Source organism: Sturnus vulgaris, chromosome 25, assembly GCF_052056855.1.
Source record: "Sturnus vulgaris isolate bStuVul1 chromosome 25, bStuVul1.hap1, whole genome shotgun sequence".
NCBI classification, from domain to species: domain Eukaryota; kingdom Metazoa; phylum Chordata; class Aves; order Passeriformes; family Sturnidae; genus Sturnus; species Sturnus vulgaris.
In genome coordinates, this window is record NC_142267.1 from 3,733,499 (window position 1) to 3,753,833 (window position 20,335).

At 53.9% G+C, this 20,335-nt stretch overlaps 1 protein-coding gene across 3 annotated transcripts; it reads right to left on the minus strand.

The window, feature by feature from the left end:
• Positions 1-348: 348 nt before the first annotated feature.
• On the minus strand, positions 349-19,661 carry NPHP4 (nephrocystin 4). 3 transcript variants are annotated; one of them, XM_088178675.1, is made up of 28 exons: positions 19,451-19,661; positions 18,488-18,619; positions 16,545-16,717; positions 16,167-16,231; positions 15,751-15,906; positions 14,880-15,016; positions 14,007-14,173; positions 13,798-13,924; positions 12,209-12,382; positions 11,956-12,085; positions 9,682-9,728; positions 8,808-8,998; positions 8,520-8,711; positions 7,763-7,947; positions 7,357-7,517; positions 6,776-6,956; positions 5,814-5,930; positions 5,542-5,621; positions 5,166-5,383; positions 4,885-5,074; positions 4,651-4,734; positions 4,399-4,543; positions 4,002-4,087; positions 3,041-3,126; positions 2,788-2,959; positions 2,045-2,224; positions 1,102-1,245; positions 349-947 (listed from the first exon to the last, which is right to left on the minus strand). In XM_088178675.1, the coding sequence occupies exons 1-28, from the start codon at positions 19,586-19,588 to the stop codon at positions 807-809; spliced, it is 3,999 nt and encodes a 1,332-aa protein (XP_088034801.1). In that variant the 5' UTR covers positions 19,589-19,661; the 3' UTR covers positions 349-806. The 3 variants fall into 3 exon arrangements, with proteins under 3 accessions (XP_088034801.1, XP_088034800.1, XP_088034802.1); XM_088178674.1 differs by having other exon boundaries at positions 4,399-4,555; XM_088178676.1 differs by lacking the exon at positions 4,651-4,734 and having other exon boundaries at positions 4,399-4,555.
• Between the last annotated feature and the right edge of the window lie 674 nt (positions 19,662-20,335).

A 20,335-nucleotide genomic window follows, 5' to 3' on the forward strand; every position in this document is an offset into this window, starting at 1 on the left:
GCTAATCTACTTTAATAACCCAACTTCGGGGCCTCTCTGTGCTGCAGACAGTATAATCATTTCTAAAATATGAGCTGTCATTTCCCATCAGTGCGAGGGAGGCAGAGGAACTCGGCACCCGACTTTATCGGGGCCACTAATTCACCAGCCTCAGGCCTCGGGAGAGTGAAGCAGCATTTCCAGAGCTGGTGGGCTGCCCTACCCTCCCAGTTCCACTTGCAGTCCCTGCCCTGACCCCCAGGACGCTCCAGGGGATGGGGGTGATGCAGGAGACCTCCAGGACTCATCTCCACAAGACAAGGATGCTGAGGATTTCCACCTCCTCAGGAAGAAAATGCTGCCACACTCTGACAGTTGTGCACAGCAATTTTAATGGATCAAGGATGAGTAGAAAGTATCAAAAATCCCATAGAACTGCCTAAGTGTGTACAAAACTCACCGTTGCATATAAAATACTTTAAAAATATTCCGCAGAATCAAATCTGCAAATTTTTCAAGTTAAAAAAAGATTCAAAGTGCCTAAAATATCATCACGCTTAACAAAAATACAGATTCTGCGCTCCCAAAGTGCCGTAACAAACACATCCACTCATCTCAATTTCTGTGGAGGGAGCCACATGGCACCACCAGCACTCACGGCAATGCCTGGGAATCCCAGTGACAGAGACACCAGCCTGGCAAGGTGACAGCCAGGGGACAGGGGTCATGACCACCCTCAGACAGACACAGGCACCCCCAAGGCGGAGCTGATGAAGCTGCTGGGCTGGCACAGGAACCTGCAGCTTTGCAGCGACGGGCAGGCAGCCTCACTGGTACAGGACCTTCACGCAGAAGGTCTCCTCGTTCTTATCCTCGTGGTCATTGATGTGAATCAGGATCTCCTCCTCCCCCACAGTCTGGCTCGGGGCGAAGCGCAGGCCAATTGTGTACACCTCCCCTCCAGCCACCTGTGGGAGAGAGGGCTGTGGGAGGCAGCAGCACCCGGCCAGGCCCCTTCATGTGCCCACCTTCCCCCAGCCAGGGTGGCCCTCATGGCTGGCACCCCCCCCAGCATCACTTGGTCTGGCCAGACAAGGGGGGAGTGCTGGCAGCAGGACGTACCTCGAAGGAATCCTCCTTGAACTGCAGCAGGTCGGGGCGGTTGGTGCAGAGGAAGTAGAGCCGGGGCGAGGGGTAGGGGTTGGTGTAGGTGATGCGTTTGTTGCAGCCTTTCCCACCTCCCGCAGGCAGAGAGATCTCAAAGGCCTGTGGGGCAAGCAGGGGCAGTGGCAGAGGTGGCAGAGATAAGAGGGTGGGCAGCAGCAACAACGGGTACTCCCCCAAATCCACCATAGAGAATTGCCTTGCACACACTGCCCTCCCCTCCCACACCTCACATCTACTCTGCCAGACAGCAGAAAGAGCCCAGCTTTGATCAAAAGGAGCAACAATTAATTACAAGTGCAAAGGACAAAGGGCTGGGAGAGCAGCAGAGACTAGCCAGCTCTTTCTCATTCCCAGGAAAAGCTGTGGTGCTCAGATAACTAGATGGACTTGATGACCCTGAACAGCCCCTTCCAGCCCCAACTACTCTGATTGTCTTAACACCCCACAGCACGAGCAGCATGTGGCAGAACAATGGGGCATCAGTGTAAATGCCAATCTGAACCTTTCCCAGTATCAAGGGGTTCAGGAAAACATTTTTAGAAAGAACACATTAGCCAGGAAATCTAATTTTCTGTCTTTGAGGCAAGGCCTCTGCCAGCACAGCGCTAATCGAAAGCAGCATGCTGCAGCTCTAATTTCACAACTGGGAATACTTCCGAGCTGCCGCTCCTCAGCGTGGGGCTGCCTCCAAAGCAGCCTAAAAGACATTTTACCAGGGGCTTCAGTGAGATTATTCAAGTACCCCAAGGGCTAAATGTGTGTTTACAATGGCAAGCGCCAAAAAAAACCACAGATGGAAAGAGAAGAAGAAGCAAGAGACAGCCCTAGGTTATTGGCTGAACTGCGACCACTGATCCAGTGCCATCACCACATTTCACAGTGGCGAGAGCTGCCGTACCTTGGAGATGAGAGGCTGCCTGCAGGACAGGCAGAGCAGCCAGGAGGACACCAGCTGGTGGGACTCCACATCCACCAGGTTGAGGTAGATGAATTTGCTCCCAGCCCGCCGTGGCCTCACGCCGATGTACAGGTCCTGAATGCCATTGGCAGGGAGGAGGAAGGCACCGTTCGGATCCACCTGTGGAAAACACCTGGAGGTACAGCCACCCACAACAGCTGATCACAGCCCTGAGAAGTCCAGCTTGGAGCATCAATTAGACCCAATTGCTCCTAAAAACCTATACCTCTATTCCACCACTATTGAATCTCATACCTCCCAGCCCCAGGAATACTCTGTGACTAACTCATGTCAGGAAGGAGAAGAGGCACTCAGGAACACTCAGGGCCTCCTCAGTCCATGGGTTGCACCACACAGGCTTTGCCTGGGGAGCCTTTGCCTTTCCTTTACAGGACAGCAATGGAGTTTTTCTGCCTTTTATTATTCACATTTCCAATTACGGACTAAGGAATTCTAAAGAAATTGAGAGTCTTCAGACAGTCTCATTAACACAGATAATTTGCCCTCCGGGGTTTCACGCCAATGATCCTACACATGACAGCTCTAATCAAAAGATAATTATCACAAACGCTTTACGGCTCTCAGTTGTTCACAGTTCCGTGTGGGTTGCCTTTTGCTTTCCAGAGGGGGTTTCACTGGGCTGACCCAGTCCAGCCAGCCCCCAGCCCACCACGGGGGGTTACCTCCAGCTCCTGGGGGTGGGAGGTGAAGGCCCGCACCCTCCGTGGGGCCGCGGTGCCACGCAGCAGCAGGGAGAGGCGGGTGAGCTGCCCGGCCGTGCAGGCGACGTCCAGGCGCTGCAGCGAGTGCAGGTAGAACTGCCAGATCTGGACAGGTGCTGCCAGCCAGGTGTCCCTGTGCAAGGACAGGCAGACAAGGCTCGCCACAAACCATGGCAGTCAACGTTCCCCACCCTTTTGGGGTCCTGCTACTTACGTATAAATAGCAACAAAGAACTTTTTGATCTGCGGGCTTGGTCCTCCAGCTACTTTGAGGAAGATGTCCTGTGGCTCACCAGGCCCCTGCAAAGACAACAGAGCATTGTCCCAGCAGTTGACCAGCTAATGAGGACCCCAGGGGTGTCTTCCCATTAATGGGGAAGCTACCACCATCTCCCTTACGAAAGCAGATGTTTCGGTGCCTCGTTAAACAACGTTATTAAGTTATTATACAGCTTGGCTGAGCTCTCCAAGTATTTTTAATTACAAAAGAGGATACAAATGACTATCACATTCCAGGTCTGTATCTGTAATCAAATTTTGGCAAATTTTCTGCAAGTTTTCTAACAAGCCCTAATCCAATTACCATACTAACGCATTTCCACAACAGCAATTAGCAACTATCCCTCGTTGCCATTCACATGGACATGCCCAAGCTTATTTTTCCCTTCCACCCCTTCCTGCTGTGGAACCAGCCCAGGAGAGCCTCCCACTTGGGGAGACAGTGGAATGGTGCAGGGCTGGGCATGGAGCTGCCCCACCACCCCAGCATTCTTCAGCAGGGACAGGCTTTGCTGTGCACCCCAAGCACACACCATCCCACCATGAACTGCCAATGCCTGCGGATACCCAGAGCAGCAGGAAGGTCTATCCCAGCCCAACAAAAGGCTGCTTTTCCCCAGCGTCTGAATCATCTGGTACTTGCTCAAAAGAACAAGCAAGCACAGGCTGCTGCATGATGCGATAAGGGGCAACGTTCAGCCTCCCCCGCCAAAATAATGCAGCTCCTTTAATTGGGAATAAAAAGCAATTCCAGCTTCATCGTTGCCACTGTGTCACTGCTATGGGCTGGTACATGGGGACGCTCTGTGGTTGCACCCACATTGGCAGCTCTCTGCCAACCCAAACAACCTGCAGGAGAAGGATGGGAGTAACAGCAATGCAAAAGTGTAACATACCAAGGATTTGGTTTCACAAATGATGTCAGGGTCACTGCAGCGAACAAACATCTCAGGCTGCCCGCCTAGCATGCCCACTGGTGTGCCTGTGGACAAGAGACATAGGAAACCACCTTCACCTTTTCCTCTACCTGTGCCTCTCTCCTGTGTCCCATACAGCTGCACACAAAACCCTTCATGCTAGACTACCAGCAAATCACACAGGTGTAGGGAATTCAAGTTGAAGTTAACAGAGAAGGATGGACAGAGAGCAAGCAAGGAGCCCAGGGCCATGAAGGGGTAAGGAAGCAACAATGTGTTCCCTGGATGCTGCTGTGCCTCCAGAAAGGCTTCATGAACTATAGACGATGACTAACAGGGAAGAGCCCAAGCCCCACCGGGCATGCCATGGACTGACCAGGAAGGGTGTGCCAGGGAGGCAGCCGAATGGTTTTCTTCAGGAAGGTGAGCTCTGGGTGGTAAAAGCGGAAGGTCTGGTCCACCACATGGGGCTGTGGCTCCACCTTCAACCGCAGGAGTGCAATGGGCTTCCCCCCGCTCACCTGGAAGGAGACCTGCCCCAGGGGTCAGCGGGAGAGGGATGGGGTTTTCCAGTGATTCTGCTCCTCCCGAGCAGCCCCTCAAGCAGTGTTTCTCCTGGCTCCCTAACCTGGATGAGCTTTGTCTGCTTGGCCCCACTCTTCCCAAGGGAGTGAGTGTTCTCACGGGCACCGATGCCCAGCCCAGCCGGCCCCTGCAGGGTGAAAGTGAATTCCCTCAGGGTGCAGCATCACTGCGGCTGCTGCTGCTCTCCATGGCTGTTCCAGCCTGCTCTGCATTGACAACCACAGCCAAGGGGAACATTTTGTACTGAGAACAGCTCAAAACAGGGGCCTGTGCCCACCTGTGCTGCAACCACGGCAGGGTCTGCAGAGAAGGTCTGGTATTTGAAGGGGATGTGGACAGTCTCACTGGGACGCAGGTAGACCTGAGGCTTGAGGTCATCACGGAGATGGAACATATCCTCTTCCACCGGTGTAACACTCTTGGTCAGCTCCTTGAAGTGACGCCACTCCCTCGGGTCCACTATGACACTGGAGCAGTGAGCAGCAGAGGTGCTGGTGAGGACTGGGAGGGAGCTGGTACCACCCTGGCATCTCCCCATGCACACAGGGGAGCCCCCACCTGAGCTCAGGGTGGTCAACCTCGATGGTCACGGTGTGCTGGATGCTGTATGGGTTCTTCAGGGCAAACTCGAAGAACTCAGCTGTCCCCAACACAGCGTGGACAGTGTGGGTGGCTGTGATGGCCTGGCTGAGCATCTGGTAGATGGTCTCTCCCTTGATGTGATCCCGGTAGGAATCAATGACCTGCAGGTCCCAGGCACGCTGCTTTGGCCAGCCCTGCCGGGAGAGAAGGGAACATAAGCCTAGAGACGCTGCAGGGGTCTGGCCCACACCCTCCTGCCGCCAGCACCCTTGTGCAGCCACACCACTGCCATGTGCTGCAGCCAGCGGGTGGACACGGCCTCACTGAGAGTGACCAGAGGGGCCAGGCTCACTTCTGGCCGGCGACTGCGCAGTGCTGCCTCCAGCTCGTTGTCCACATCCACCAGCCTCCGTGCCCACGCCGTCCGCCTGCCTGTGGGGAGAGACCACCATGGCACCAAGGAAGGACCCCCCAGATACTGCAGCCCCCAAGAGCTCCGCAAAACTGCAGGGCTGGAAAGGAGAGCAACAGAGGGGGAAGCTGACCCACAGCTGGCACTGCAGCAGCAGAGACCCTGCCCACCTCAACTCATAGGGGGACAGGCCAGGCCACAGCAGGACTCACCACCAGGAGTATTCGGGGAGCACCAGTTACCACCTGGGGTGATGACAGTGCTGTCTGGTGCAGTGACAATGCGGGAGTGGGATGGCAGCTGCCCTGGGGTCTCCTCGCATGGGTGGCCTGCCACAAGTGGAGACAGGAGTGAGTGGAAACCATCCATTTTCATTGTTATAAAATCTACTGCCAATTTTTACCTCCCTGCAGCTCTGTTCAGACAATTTACACATGCAGGAGGGAATACCTGGAAAAGAGTGATGCCCTAAGAGATCCACACGCTCCCCAGAGCCTGTTCTGTCACACAGTCACCTGCTCAGGAATGGAGCAGCAATGACAGCACACACCATCCTGAGCCCCTCACCAGCTCCTGCTTTCATTTCTGTGTTCTGCCTCCCCCAGCATGGCCACATGCGGCTGAGTCTCCCCACTCCCACAAAGGCTGTGCCAAGTGGAGCCACACAAGGCTGTAAACTCACCAGGTATTTGCCTAGCCTACACATCTGTCCCCATCCTTCAGGAAAGGCTACCAAGCTTTGCCATCCTGTTTCTAACAGTATTTTGGAATTAAAAAAAGAGGATGGGAAAAACACCAATCAAAGGGCAGCTTCTGTCCTGGCACAAAGGCTCTAGCTCTTCCCTCCCTCCCTCTTCTTTGTCACCATGTGAGTTAAACCACTCCCTGGGTTGTGGATCTCAGATTCTCCTTCCCAGGAGCTTATCGGCCCTTTGCAGGCAAAGTATGGAAATGACGATTTAAGATATCTTATATGGAGCTAATCTCTCCTCTGAAGATAAGATTTTAAAACCTGGAGTCACTGCACATTTATAGGACACAGAATTAAATACATAAAATAAAAGCAGCCAGCAGGTTCTGGGAAGGACGACATCCCCACCAGCCTGGGTCTCACTCAGGTACAGCCCTGCATATGCTGCCGGGGCTTTGGGCTGCATGAGCAGTGGGTTCTCACCAACATTGGCCAGACAGAGGTGGAGGCGGCCCCTCACAGCCACACGGACACCGAGGGGCCGCAGGGCACCGTGCCTCAAAGCCTCTCTGCCCATCACTGTCCCGTCTGGCTCGTACTCAGTGGTGGCCACCTCCAGCTCGTGGTAGGTCCTGACGGCCGTCTGGCCCTGGCGCAGCAGGGGCTGGGGACAAGGCAAGGACAGACAAAGCACAACGTGTTACTGGGGAGTCTGGGGCCAAGGGGTCTGGGTATGAATGGCACTGGATGTCCTGGATAGCTCTGCAGGGCTTAATGCTAGAATACTGCCAGAGTTCCAGGGAAGGGCGAAGAAAGTTAATGCTTTGTCATCACTTTGGAGGAAAAGATAACAAATCCTGTGATTAGGGACTTGTCAAGATGACATCAGACTCGGTTACAGAGAGGGGCTCACAGCATCTCCATTACTGAAGACACAAGGACAATACAACAGCATCTGAACACAGGATTAAAGGGAGAGCTGGGCTCTTCCCTAGCACTCCACACAGGCAGGGGGCCCTTCAGCATTACCAGCCACAGGAAAAGACCTTCAGTCTAAACAATACCTCCAGTTTAATGGCAGCAGACCCAACATGGAGCAGGGAGTCTCCATCCCAGACGTCAATCTGGAGGCTGTGCTCTGCCAGGTAGCGCAGGAACCAGCGCTGCTCCCCGGGCCTCAGGAAAGCTGGATCCACCATGTACTTCAGCTGCAAGCCTGGTGGCCCTGCAAGACACCACACTGTCACTGACATGGCACTTGGCTTGGTGGGAAGCCTCAATGTGCACCTCATGCAACTGACACTGGGTGTTCTACTTCAAACACTGGATGTTTTGAATGTTTTTCATGATCTGGAAACCAGCTTTGCTATTAACAGACATCAGCCTATCCCTTGGGCCAGAGGCAAGCAAGCCCTCATCCACCCAACAGAAGAGCAGCAGCCACACATAGATGCTAAAACCAGAGCTTACTGTTTAGGGTGCCATCCTCATTGACACGGACAAGGAGCTGTGCTGGCCCACCCAGACCAGCTGCCAGCCCCCCATCTGTGCTGACCAGCTGCAGCCGGGGTGTGGTGACTGGTGGGAAACGGTAGAACTGGAAGGTGAGGAAGACAGTCCTCGGCCACAGCCCCTCCACACTGCCTTGGGCATCCCTTGAGGAGAGAGAGGGGTTTGGGTTACTTGTGCCACTCTGTCACAAGCTCTTCGTGCATTTGGCACATGCCAAGAGGCAGAAGAACGACAAGATTGGCAGCACCACAAGTATTTGGACTTTTCTGAAGACAGCGGCCATACGGTTTGCCTTAACTTTCCAAAAAGCTTCATAATTCCAGCTGTCTCCTGCCATATGCTGCGATGGAGGCGCCCAGCAAAGGCAGCGTGTTACCTTCCCACAGCACACTGCCAGCCATGGAAAAAACAGAAGCAGGGCCTTGCCTAGCCAAAGCCACCCCTTAGGTGCCAACTTTCCCAACTCCATTTGCATTTCTGGAGAAACCCTGCATTAATGAACTCTGACATCACGTTGTGGCTCATGGATCCAATTTTAAATAACTGGATTATGACTTAAAGTGCCCAGGAAAGACAAAAGCAGGTGCTAAAAGAAGAGGCACCTCTGCAAGGACATCTCCTGCCCAAGCAGGGAAGAAGCTTGGCAGAATTTGGAAAGGACTGTCCAGGAGGCCTTTGAGATCTGCCCACACAAGACCATGACTTGCCATCTCACCTGCCAAAAGCCAGGAACTGCAGGACTATTTCATTGCCTTGTAGAGGGTCAGCTTCCTCCAGCCGCAGGTTGAAACTGCCCAGCTCCACTGGCTCTGAGATTTCCACTGGCTCCTGGTTGCGGTCCAGGATGTCTGGAAAGCCAGCAGCGTGCAGGCGTGCCAGAGCAGCACGAGAGAGGGACACATGGGAACTGACAGAGAAATAGGGGTGAGTTCCACAGAAGAGGCCACGAGGCAGGGCAGGTGATGGGGCCATAGGAGCCTAGGGAGGGGCAGCTGAGCATCACCTGCATGCCTGCAGCCCCACAGCAGCCATAGGCAGCTGCAGCGGGGTGAAGGGCAGTGCCTGCAGCTGGTCGTTGGCACAGGGCTCTGTGTCCGGCAAGCCCAGGTTGGCCTCCAGGTGAGTGATGCCCCCATCCTGCTGCAGAGTCTGGCCTATGTCCCGTGGTGAGGCCACGAGCTGGGACACCGACAGCTGGTGAGAGAGTGGCAAGCGTGACCACAGCACCCACAGTCCTGAGGCAACCCTTGTGGCAAGCTGAGCCAGCAGCTCCTCTGTGCTAAAGCAGCTCAGCCACCACGTGCCCCAGTGTTGTAATTCCACCAGAAGTGGTACAACTTGGCCACACAAGCGTTTGCACCTCTGCTGCTATTTCCTTGCTGCTCACTCCCTGGCAAGAGGAGGGATGAGCACATGCAGCAGGAAGATCAAACTGCTTAATGCAGCCTTATGAGGCATTTCATTTCATAAAAAACATTTGCGTGCGTTGATTCCTGCATCAAGATATAAAACAGCATAAAGAGGGCTCTTAGTATTCACAGCTCTTCTTAAATCCTGGGAGCTCTGCATGAACAAACCGTGTGTCACTGTCAGCACATACCGGGGACAGCAGCACCCAGCAAATCTGGGCTGTCAAAAACCAGAGCTGCCCTCACTCCTGGGGTGTGAAAAGAGCACAGGGAACCTCTCCCAGCACATCACAGGCAGGAGCTGGTTTGCTGCCTGGGGGAGGTGGAGTTGAGGACACTTGGTGCCTCTTGGCTGCAGCAGACAGGAAAACAGGCAGGGGATGGGTCCAGAAGCACATCCTACACGTGGGTCATCCCCCTAGGGAATGCTGCCCACCACCCACATCCACTGGTGCATGTGACACTTACCCTGGGTCCCCGTGGGGAGACTGGCACTTGCCGTGGGGTTGGCACTCCTGTGGAGAGAGATAGGAGAGATGCTGTGGAGGAGTCATCACCCTCAGGCCCCATAACTGCAGCTGCACCCACTTCCACCAAACCTGCCCTGTCCTCCCACCAGCCCTTTCCAATTTTAGAGGCGAAGGCAGCACAGTGAACCAGCTTACCATCACCCAAACACTTCCCTTGACTTATTTCCCAATAACACTGCTGCTTGGGGGTTAACACAGCACAGATCCATCCGTTATTTTGCTGTGAATCAGGCTAACTCTGCCACAAACAGCAGCTCCCCCATCCCCTGACAGCACCGTGGTGCCCCACGGCCACGCAGTGCTGCCTAAGTGGGATGCTTAATGAGACGTGAAAGTTTTAGGATACTTAAGGTTTTCATCGCTTTTCTGTTATTTTTTGTCACTCCCTTCAACTGCTCGAGCATTTGTGCCCCGAAACGGTGGGAGCTTTATTGTGTTTATATTCGGCTGCTCTCTCATGCCGGCACAGCTGAGCTCTCTGTGCCGTGGAGCCGCGGGTCCTTCTCAGCAGAGCAGGGGCACAGATGTTCCATCTCTGCATCCACGTGATGCTGAGACCTTAATTTGCTTTCCCCCACCACATATATCCCAGCTATTTCATGCTGGCTGCTGTGTAAAGGAAACCACCCCGTTTCCCTCATGTCTAAAATACTGTTCCCTTCCAGTTAGGATGGCTTTGGCTGGTGTTAAGAAGAGGATGGACAGATACAGCAGCAACACCAGCATCTGAGCTGACAGAAGAAGCTCTTGGTCTCCCCTGGGCCAGGCAGCAGCACGTTTCTCCACAGAGCTCTACAAAAAGTTAACCCAATAGTCTCCTCAGCACCTTGGAACACAGGCTGGAGGAGCACAGTTCTGGGACCACTTCAGCACTTGCAAGCTCTCCCGGGTGCATAAGCCCCCTGGAACTGGGAAATGCCAGGGAGTTTATCCCTGAAAATCACCTTGATGGGGATCTCCCCTTATCAGGGACACAGCCCACAGCCCAGCACACTCCCCCATGCCAGAGCACTCCAGACCACCACCAGGCTGGAAGCTCAGTGTCAGTACTTGCTTCTCTCTCCCCTCACCACACCACAACTCCATCAACATCCCAACCACCAACAGCTGAAAGGCACCAAGAAAAACTTTTCAAGCAGCACCAGGAAGGTATCAGTCACGACGCAGCCTGTGCTGCAAGGAGATGAACCCCACATGCCCTAACATCACCAGACCCCTTCATCTCCACCTAAAGCCTTCCTCTCCAAAGCCTCTACCAGCAGCAATCCTGGCTCCTCGTCAGCAGAAACACAGGATTTGTCACAGCATAGCCATGGTGCCACTGCCATCTTGTGGAAGGCACCACAGCACTGGAGCCGGCATGGAACAGCAACCCACCATAATGGGCATTGCCTGGCCCGGGGGGTGACACCAAGTGGCTCATCAGAGAGCTGGGGAAATGTGACACACGCTGAAACACTGCCTGGTGTCCAAAGCATCACCCTGAGACACAGCTGGGACCCCAGCAGGAGCAGCATTGCAAAGAAAAGGGAGCTTGCTTCCACCAATCACAAAAGGGGAATGAGAGAGAAACAAGCCAAAGAGGATTTTTAGGAGCACAGTGCATGGACACAACCTCATGCCCAAACCCAAGCCCACAGCATTTTTCCGTCCATCTCCAGTAGAGCAGAGGGGTTCTGGATCCCCAACCATATGGGTCCCCAAGCTACAGACACATCCACCTGTGCACATGCACAGATGCTGCCTGCTCTTCCCCAGCCAAGCACCAGCACATCCTGCACACATCAACCCAACCCAGGCTGCTGTCACACTCTCTCAGTGGTGGCACAAATAGATTACTTTTCCCCAGCCTATGACTGACATCTCTCTTGTCCCCATGTCTGGAGAGACTCTGAGTCCAGAGAGAGGAGCAGCAGTACCTGAAGCAAGAATGTGTTGCTGGTGTGGCCACTGCACCTGGTGACCTGGAATGGGAGGGGGCTGGGGCAGTGCTGGCAACCCCTGAGGATTCTGCACATGGCTCAGCAACACTATCACATGGGAATTTTGCAAGTTAAAAAGTAAGAGCTGAATTCAACTTGACAAAAACTTGCTTCACTCCAGTAATTCATAACTAGCTCGCTGAAACTCACTGAAGTCTTGTTTTCTCTCCCGAGCAGACACCAGTGCCACACTCTATATTTTAAATGTCAGCGATCTGGAAAACACTCACTCAGCGATGGCGTAGGAGGCTGCTTCAACTCGTCCCTGTCTTTACATAGGATCTCCGCAGCAGTTACAAGATGTTCTTCCGAATCAGTGGAAACATGGAATTGGACAGTCCCAGACTCCACGTGCTTCCCCTGAAATTGGCAACAAAAATGCTTTCAGACAGTGTATTACACGCAGCCTCCCTCGTGCCTCTGACAGCAGCTCCTTCACCCTGATGCCAGAGGCAAAGCTGCCAACGACCAGCACAACCTTACCTGCCGGGAGCTCGGTGGGGTCCGGTAGACCAAGGTTTGGCAGGGGCCACGGCGAGCACCGCCACGCAGGGGCAGGACCACGTCTGTGTCACCAGCGGCCGGGACAGGGCTCCAGACAGCCCAGCGCACCGAGCGCATGTCGGCTGCCTCACTGCGGGCACTGCCAGACAGGGCCTGGGGGTGGGGGGCACAGTGAGCACCAGGCAGCCCCACCTCACTGCCAGCACCTGCTGCCAGGCTCTCTGTATCTCTCCATGCCTCCTCGCACCTGGCTCTGGCATCACAGAAGCCACTGCTCTTCTTCTCTCTACTCTCTCTCTACTCTTCTACTCTCCCGTTCTGGAGAGATTTCACTTTCCAGGACCTTATGCCTGTAACCCCTCCCTCAAGCAGCTGGACCCCCATCCCTGGCAGAGTGAAAAGGTTTCCACTTACCCAGTGCATCCACTGTCTCCCTCAAACCGAAGAAGAGGCACAGAAACAAGAGAGGGCTCTGCCAGTACCCACCATCCCCCTCACAGCTAATTATGGCACTGAGGACAAGGACAAGGTGATCAGCTTTGCAAGCAGCTTTGGGATTAACCACTCTGCCCTAGAGCTGCACCACAGGGACCGACTCCACTGCTGCTCCAGACAGCACTCCCCACAGAGCCAAATGGATCTGCCTCTGGAACCCCAAATCTCCGTGGAACCTTGGGCTTCAGCTTTCCAACAGAGTCAGACCCAACAACAACTTACAACAGCACAGCTCAGTACCTCCCTTCTCCACATAAATCCCTCTCATCTGGCACATGCCTCCTGCTTTATAAATACCCATTTCCTCCACTTTGGCTCTGGACAGCTTAACAAGAAGCATTTGCTACATTTTCAATGAACATCTCAGCAGGACAATTAAAGCCTCCTAACAAACGCTTGGCCATCAATTCAGTCAGCCAGGAGCTGATGGCTCCAACTGCACAAGGTCTCTGGAGGGGAAACACAATGCTCATTGAGCTGGGCTTAACCTGCAGAAAGGTTAAACTAAGATGTGAGTAGACGATCAGTAAGTAGGTGAGAGTATATTGACTGCAGAGACCACCGTCACAGATTTCTCCTGCCTTTACAGCTTGAGAACATCAGGCTGAAGCACCCAGAAAACATCAGCATTCATGGCAAAAAAAAAAAAAAGAAAAAGGAGCGGGACAGGTTAACCTCGCTTCAGCGTGAATGGCAAATTCTAAAGAAAAGCCTTTTCGATATTACTAAAAAAGCTGAAATTTTCCAAATTAGCTTGCCAGAACACTATGGGAATGCTGCAGGCTACATTCCTCCATCTACATATAAGCAGTGGAGAAATGGAACCACATGTAATTAAAATAATTCATCAAGCCATGCAGGTTGTTCTGTGCAGTGCTGTGGAGGGCACCTGCACATATTGCAGGGCCCTGCTTTACACAACACAGCCATGCAACAAGGAGCTACTTCGACTTGGAGAAGCAGGATGGTGAAACAGAGGCAGAGGAATGAGTTCCTCAGCAGGGCTCACTCCTCCAGGATGGATCCCTGCTCTTTCACAGGCACAGACAAGGCACACACACTCTCAGCCCTACCTTCCCACCAGCTCTCCCCATGCTGCAGAAGACATATTCCAGCTGGAAGCAGACCCCAAAAGCCGGGTGAGGAACCATTTCACTCAGCTGGATGCGGCTCCTCAGCACTAGGGCTTGACCTGCATCCCTGTGCAGGATGGAGAAGCAGTTGTGGGAGACATCCCAGGCAGGAGGGAAGCAGCACTGGCAGCAGAGAGGCTTCCCCTTACCTGGCTCCAGAGCTGGGCACCCTCTGGCAGCCACCTGGTGACAATTCCACCTCTGGCACCAGCACAGCAACCTGCGGTGCCCGGACAAAGCGCAGGCCATTGTGGACACCAACGTGCAGCCGCCGCTCCCGAATCACCACCTCTTCACCATCTGGTGCAGCATTAGCCTGTGACAGGAATGTTTTCCACCTTGGGCAGCACTCTCTGTGCTGACTACAGCCAGAAGAATTCAGGCAACCCTTCAGAAACTCAAGAAGCAGGACCTATTCCCCCAGCAGATGACAGATACTAAAATCTTTTGTCTTTATGGCACAGTTGGAGCAAATCTGGAAAGAAAGGACCTGACAAGTGGCTACCACTCCAAAGAGATGGACTTGATACACACTGCATCTCATCTCTGCATTTCCCACAACAAAGCAAACCCAAATTCGGCTTATGAGTGTCTGGATGTTCAAAACAAAGCCCATACAGAGCACACATGTACTAATCCAATAGGGAAACAAGCTAAATGTTTCCACAGGGGGGAAAAAAAAAATGCGGTCTCCAAGAGAAACAAATGCATGAATATCACTTACCTGACACTTTTCACCCCACCCATAATTCCAGACACTAGATTTACTGCTCTACATTGTGCCTTCCCCTGTCCCAACCACACTGGCAGTACCTAGAATCATGGAATCACAGAATGGTTGGGGTTGGAAGAGACCTTAAGCATTGTCTTGTTCCACCCTCTCCCATGGGACATCTTCTACTAGAGCAGGTTGCTCCAAGTCCCGTCCAACTTGGCCTTGGACACTTCCAGGGATGGGGCAGCCACAGTTTCTCTGGGCAGCCTGTGCCAGGGTTTCACCACCCTCACAGCACTCTACTTACCTGAAGCAAGCGATCACTGTTCAGTAAATCCAACAGCTCCTCCTCAAACTCCTCCAGAGAAGGGTACAGCTGGATGAAAAGCCGCTCCAGATAGCAGGTGACCATCTTCATCAGCCGGGGCTTCTGCAAGCAGTCATCTGAAAGACAAAGTGGTGGCCACAGGTTTCCCAAGGAAACAGAAAGCCACCACTGCTGCACTGGGGTGCTCTGCAGTGCCAGCAGTGGTGCTGCCCACTCAGCTTCTCAGAATAGACCTGAACACCTGCAGGGACTCAGCTGCTTTCAAGACCTTGCTGAGCTTCAGCACCAACAGTTACTACCCCAAAGCCATCAGCAGTAGGTTTTTCAGGCAGGAAGCTGAAGAATAACTCAGCTGCAGAACTCTGAGGAATTTTTTACCCTCTGAATCTTCAGCACACGTATTTTAATTGCAGAAGCTCGAAGGGCAATGTGCCATTGGAAGAGATTAACAAAAGCCAAGCGGGCAAGAGCTCATCCCCCCAAACCTGCCAGGCCCCAGCGATGCTGAACCCGCCTCTAAGGAGTTTAAACAAGCTGCAAAAGCTGTTTCTAAGATTCTGCTGAATGACTGTAATTAAACCAATCATCACTTATCCTTAGCAGCTTCCCAGGAGCAAAGCAATTAACGGACAGGGAACTGACTGAGCCATTTTGACAGATTCCAGACTGAGCTCTGAATGTGAAGGCTGTGGCCTCACGCAGGGGAGATGCTCTTGACAAGGGGTGACACTGCAGAGAAACCACTGTGCTCCCACAAATCCCATCCCACTGCCCTTCCTACAGCCTCCCAGGGACCCACTGCCTTAAAGCAGGAGCAGTACAGACAGAGGGAAAGAGAAGGAGCCCTTACCTGCATCTCCACGTGCCGGCAGCAAACCAGGAACAGTCTGCAGCCCAGATATCAGCAGGTTTTCAGGAAGGAGGTGAAATATCGCCTCCAGGGGCTGGTGGAACTTCAGGGAATACTGCAGGTGGCTCTTCTCCATCACTGTCATGTATTTGTTTTCTGAAGAAAACATCCCAAAATGACCAAAACTGGGGAGACAGCCTCACAGCCCCAGTGTTGAATGAATCATTAGCTGTGAATACACACGCTATGAGCAAAGGAAAACCTGCGTTTGCCCAGCCAGGCCATTCCCAGCTGGCAGTAAGGCACATCCACTGAGCAGTACCAGGGCACGGACCACGTCTCACATCAAGACACATACAACATACATTTGGGTAAGAGAAGCCACCAAGAAGGGACCATGTCTGGCTGCTGCTTACTTTCCTTAGGGTCCTGGAAGCGTGGGTGCAGTAGGGCACGTGGCGTTCCATGGTACAGCTTCAGCCTGAAAGCAAAGAGCACATGTGCAGCAGTCAGTCAGTAAATCCACCCTGAAACACATCTCCGTCTTCCACAAAGCCTCTGCCCAGCATAAAAACCCAACCCAGCCCATGCTGGAAAAACCCTGTCCTCTAGGGAAGGGATAGGCATCCCTTCCAAACCCATCACTGCTTCCCCAGAGTGAAGAATTCCAGGATTCTAAATGCTGGCTCTGTTTCTGCAGCCCCAGGTCCACCTTTCCCTCCACCCCCAAAATCAGCCATGCACGTTGCCACCTCAATTCCTATGACCTGTCACACAGCAGCAGGGGAACCTACGTTCTGTCCTCAGTGGCTGGGTTTGTCACCTCTGATCCACCATGAAAGAGCGGGATGGTTCCAAAGCCACAGGAAAGATGCTGAGAGCCCCCATCCCCTTTCCCAGCTGTCATTACCACTTCCACGACAGCAGCAATGCCAGGGTGGTTCAAGGAGGTGTGGAAATAAACGACCTGGGACAGGAAAGGAGAGAGATGGGCTATTTCAGAGCTGGCAGTGGCAGCTGCAGGCAGAGCAATGCCTGTTGTGCTGGGACACTCAGTGGCACAAACAGAACATCCATTAAAACTTCCAGACAAAAACTAACGGCAAACTACTTCCGGCTACAAAATTTAATGGCAAATTACTGCTACTAAATCTCAAGCATCTTTTTTTTTTTTTTTTAACTTTTTTTTTTGTGTCAACACCTATTTTCCAGAGTAACTCCCAGGCTGCAGACCCTGAATGAGTGGGGCTTCAATGCATCCCAGAGCTACAGCATTAGAGCAGGAAAAAGGAGCCAGAAACCTTCCTGGGGAGGGACATGGGAATAGCCTGGACCTAAGAGCAGGAGGGGACAGGACACAGGTCACCTCCCCAGGACAGAATTTAAAGCTAGGTTAATCTTCCTATTAAAAACTCATTACCACGGTGTTTCAGGGAAACTGTTCTCTGCAATATGGGCTGTCAGGAAGGAATAACAGATAGAGACATTTCCACATCAACCCTGAGACATAAATCGTTATTCCATTAGCCTTTATTGCAAGGTGCTGGATTAATGAGCCTGCAGAGCAAGGTTCACCCTGCAAAGGTACAGGAAGCCCTGACAAGGGAGCCTGTCGAGCTCAGGGTGCCACTGAGCTCGAGGGCCCCTCCTGAATGCACACAGAGGTTTCTGTCACTGCATTCCTCTCCCCTAGACCCTGAGGACAAAACTCACCAAACAAGCAGACTCTGATCCCTGTCCTCACACCTTCCTGCTCTGGTGAGGCTGGCAAGCATGCATGCAGCACACACAGGCAGAGGAGCAGTGACTTTCCTCCTTCCCTCACCTGTCACAAATCAATTCCAGCTCCACCTGAACTGTTCCTAACAATGAGCTGCTGACTTTCCCACAGTTGGAAGATCTCATCCTGCATTCAGATCACCCCTTCTCTGTCAGACACGGAGCCCTGCAGCTGCAGGGACGGGCAACACAGTTCAGCCACCACAGAGAGGCTGCAGTACAGTCCCCCAACACCCCAAAACTCCTGCCAACTGCTCCCAACCACATTGCAAACACCCAGGAAGCCAGCGGATGCTGGGAATGTATTTGGAAAGACAGCTCCTCCCAGCATTCAGCTCTCTCTGCAGCACTCTCTGCCCTAGTTTTAATCCATCCCTCTTCAAAGCAAGCCGGAGTGGGACAGTACTGAAACACTTGGGAGAGAAATGCACATGTCAACGCCACTCAATGTCACTGTGATGTAAAGGAAGGAAGAACACGGGGCTGAGCTGTGCTGCACTTCACCTCCAGCACTCAGGAGCTCCTGGAAACAGGAGCTATAAATTGAAAAACATGGGTCATGCTACGGGGCAGCAGGATCTCCCCATTCAGGGACATTTGCTGGTATCAGCGGCAGATGGAAGCATGGCTTTGGGAGAGTTTAGTTCCCAGATAAAGAGAGAGAAGCGCTGTGCAGGAGGGTGGGCAGCTGCTCCTTCCCTTCCTTCCCACTTGTGGGGAAACACTGCTCTCTGTCGCCAGCTCTGAACACAGCAGGTGGCACACACGGTGACACATCGCTGCTCCCACGGTGGCACCGGCCTCAGAGGAAACCCAGCACCCCAGTTTCCCCAATAAACCATACATAAACCTTAATAAATAGGCAGTGTCTGGGATGCACCCTGGGCTAAAGGTCAGGAAGCGCTGGGATGGAAAAGGATTTGGTTCTGTGTTTCCCCAGACCCTTGGCAGCCCCCACCTCGTTGAAGGTCGCCCTGGCCGAGCGCGGTGGGGCAGAGCTGGCAGCTCGCCAGCTGCTCCTCCACGTCTTCCCAAAGAAGTGGTGGTAGGTGGCATCGAAAAGGGAGAGGCGCAGCTGGTACTTGGTTCCCTGCAAGGCACAATGCACCAGCTTTGGGGATGCTCGGGGACAGGCCAGCTCTGCATCCCCAAAGCCCAGAACACACTTTGGTAAGAGATATAATTCCCGTTTTCTAAGGGATGCCCAAATAAAGCACATGGCCACAGACAGCTTCGTGCATTGCTGCAGAACCTGCCTCCAAGCCAGAGGGTGATGGAGCAAAGGAAAAGTGCAAAAATTGAGCATTAAGCACAGAATAAAGAGGCAGTTGATGTTAACGTTCTATGCAGAAATTTTGATTTAAATATACTTACTAAAAAAAACAAAAAAAAAACTTAATAAAAAATTAATTAAATGCTAACTCAGATTTACAGGTAATAAGGCATGGGACTGAAACGATTTTGTGCTTCTGGGAGATTTCCAGTTAGTTGCCCCCAAAACCACCTTGTTTGAAAAGCCACCACTGGGAGCTCAGGCCCACACACATGGACAGGAATGCTGAAAAGGGCTTAGAAAAAAGACAGAGAAAGACGTACACAGAAAGTGAGAGAATAAGAGGCGGGCTAAACTGAAAGAGGAGCAATTTAAGTTTGATCTTAGGGAGAAATTCTTCCTAGTTAGGGTGGTGAGGCACTGGCACAGGTCATCCAGAGCAGCTGCAGCTGGAAGCGTTCAAAGCCAGCATGTTGGAAAGGGCAACCTGGTCTAGTGGAAGTTAGCCCTGCCCATGGCAGGAGGGTGGAAGGAGATGATCTCTAAGGTCTTTTCCAACCCAAATTATTTCATGATTCTATGAATAGTGAGACTCAGCATAAACAACGGGCGCAGCAAGATGTTGCCGGGGTCCCCTCGCGCCCCTACCTGGGAGAGGGCAGCGCCGTGCAGGTACTTGAGGACGCAGCGGAAGGCGGTGGAGCGGGGCGGGGGCCGGGCCCGGCCCCGCTGCGGATGCGGCGGCAGCGGCCGGTGCTGCCGGAACACCCGGTCCCACTCGCCCATCACCTCCCAGGGGTCGCCGCTGCCTCCCGGCGGCAGTTACGGCGGGCGCGGGGCTGGAACACCAGGGGACACGCACCCTGCGGGAACACAGCCACTCCGTACAATCAGCACACACAGCCCCGCGCAACAAACACACGTGCGTGAGGACGGCCCGGCCCGCACCCGCCTGGGGATGCACACGGGTGCAGCCAGGGCAGGGCCGGCCCGTGGTCGCCCGCCCACGCACCCACGGGATCCCGGTGCGTGGGAGCGGGGCTGGAACCGGCCCCGTCCCTCAGCACCCACACCCCCCCGCTCACTCACCGCGCCCCGACGCCATCTTCTCGGACCCAACCAACCGCGCGCCGGCCCGAGGGGGGAACGGACGCGCTGCCGCCGCTCGCCGTCCCGCCGCCCACCTCCCGCGTCCCATCGCAGACGGAAAGCAGTGACAGTCCAGGTCGAGACGATTCTGGAGCGATCCCGCACCGCGCGGGACGCGGCGACAGGATAGAAGCGGAGGCGGCAGCGGCGGTCGCCCCCTTTAGCGCGAGTGGTCGCGCCCCGCTCAGCATCGGGTTACTAGGGCGATGGTGCCGCACCGCGCGGGGCGGGGCCTCCCGCTGGACCCGGCCGGCTCTGCTGCCAATGGGGACGGCGCGGTGCTCTCGTCATTTGCATGCGGCGCGAGAGGCGGGCGGCGTGGCCAATGGGCGGTGGGAGGGGCGGGGCCAGGCGCGGCGGGGCGGGGCCGCCCCCCACGAGGGC

Coding starts and splice junctions, on each gene's coding strand:
- NPHP4 (XM_088178674.1), bottom strand. CDS start 19,588: ATGGGCGAGTGGGACCGGGTGTTCCGGCAGCACCGGCCGCTGCCGCCG. Junction 15,017..15,750: donor GCCGGCACGTGGAGATGCAG/GTAAGGGCTCCT, acceptor TTTGTCTTTCAG/ATGACTGCTTGCAGAAGCCC. Junction 5,075..5,165: donor GTTGACCACCCTGAGCTCAG/GTGGGGGCTCCC, acceptor TCACTGCTCCAG/TGTCATAGTGGACCCGAGGG.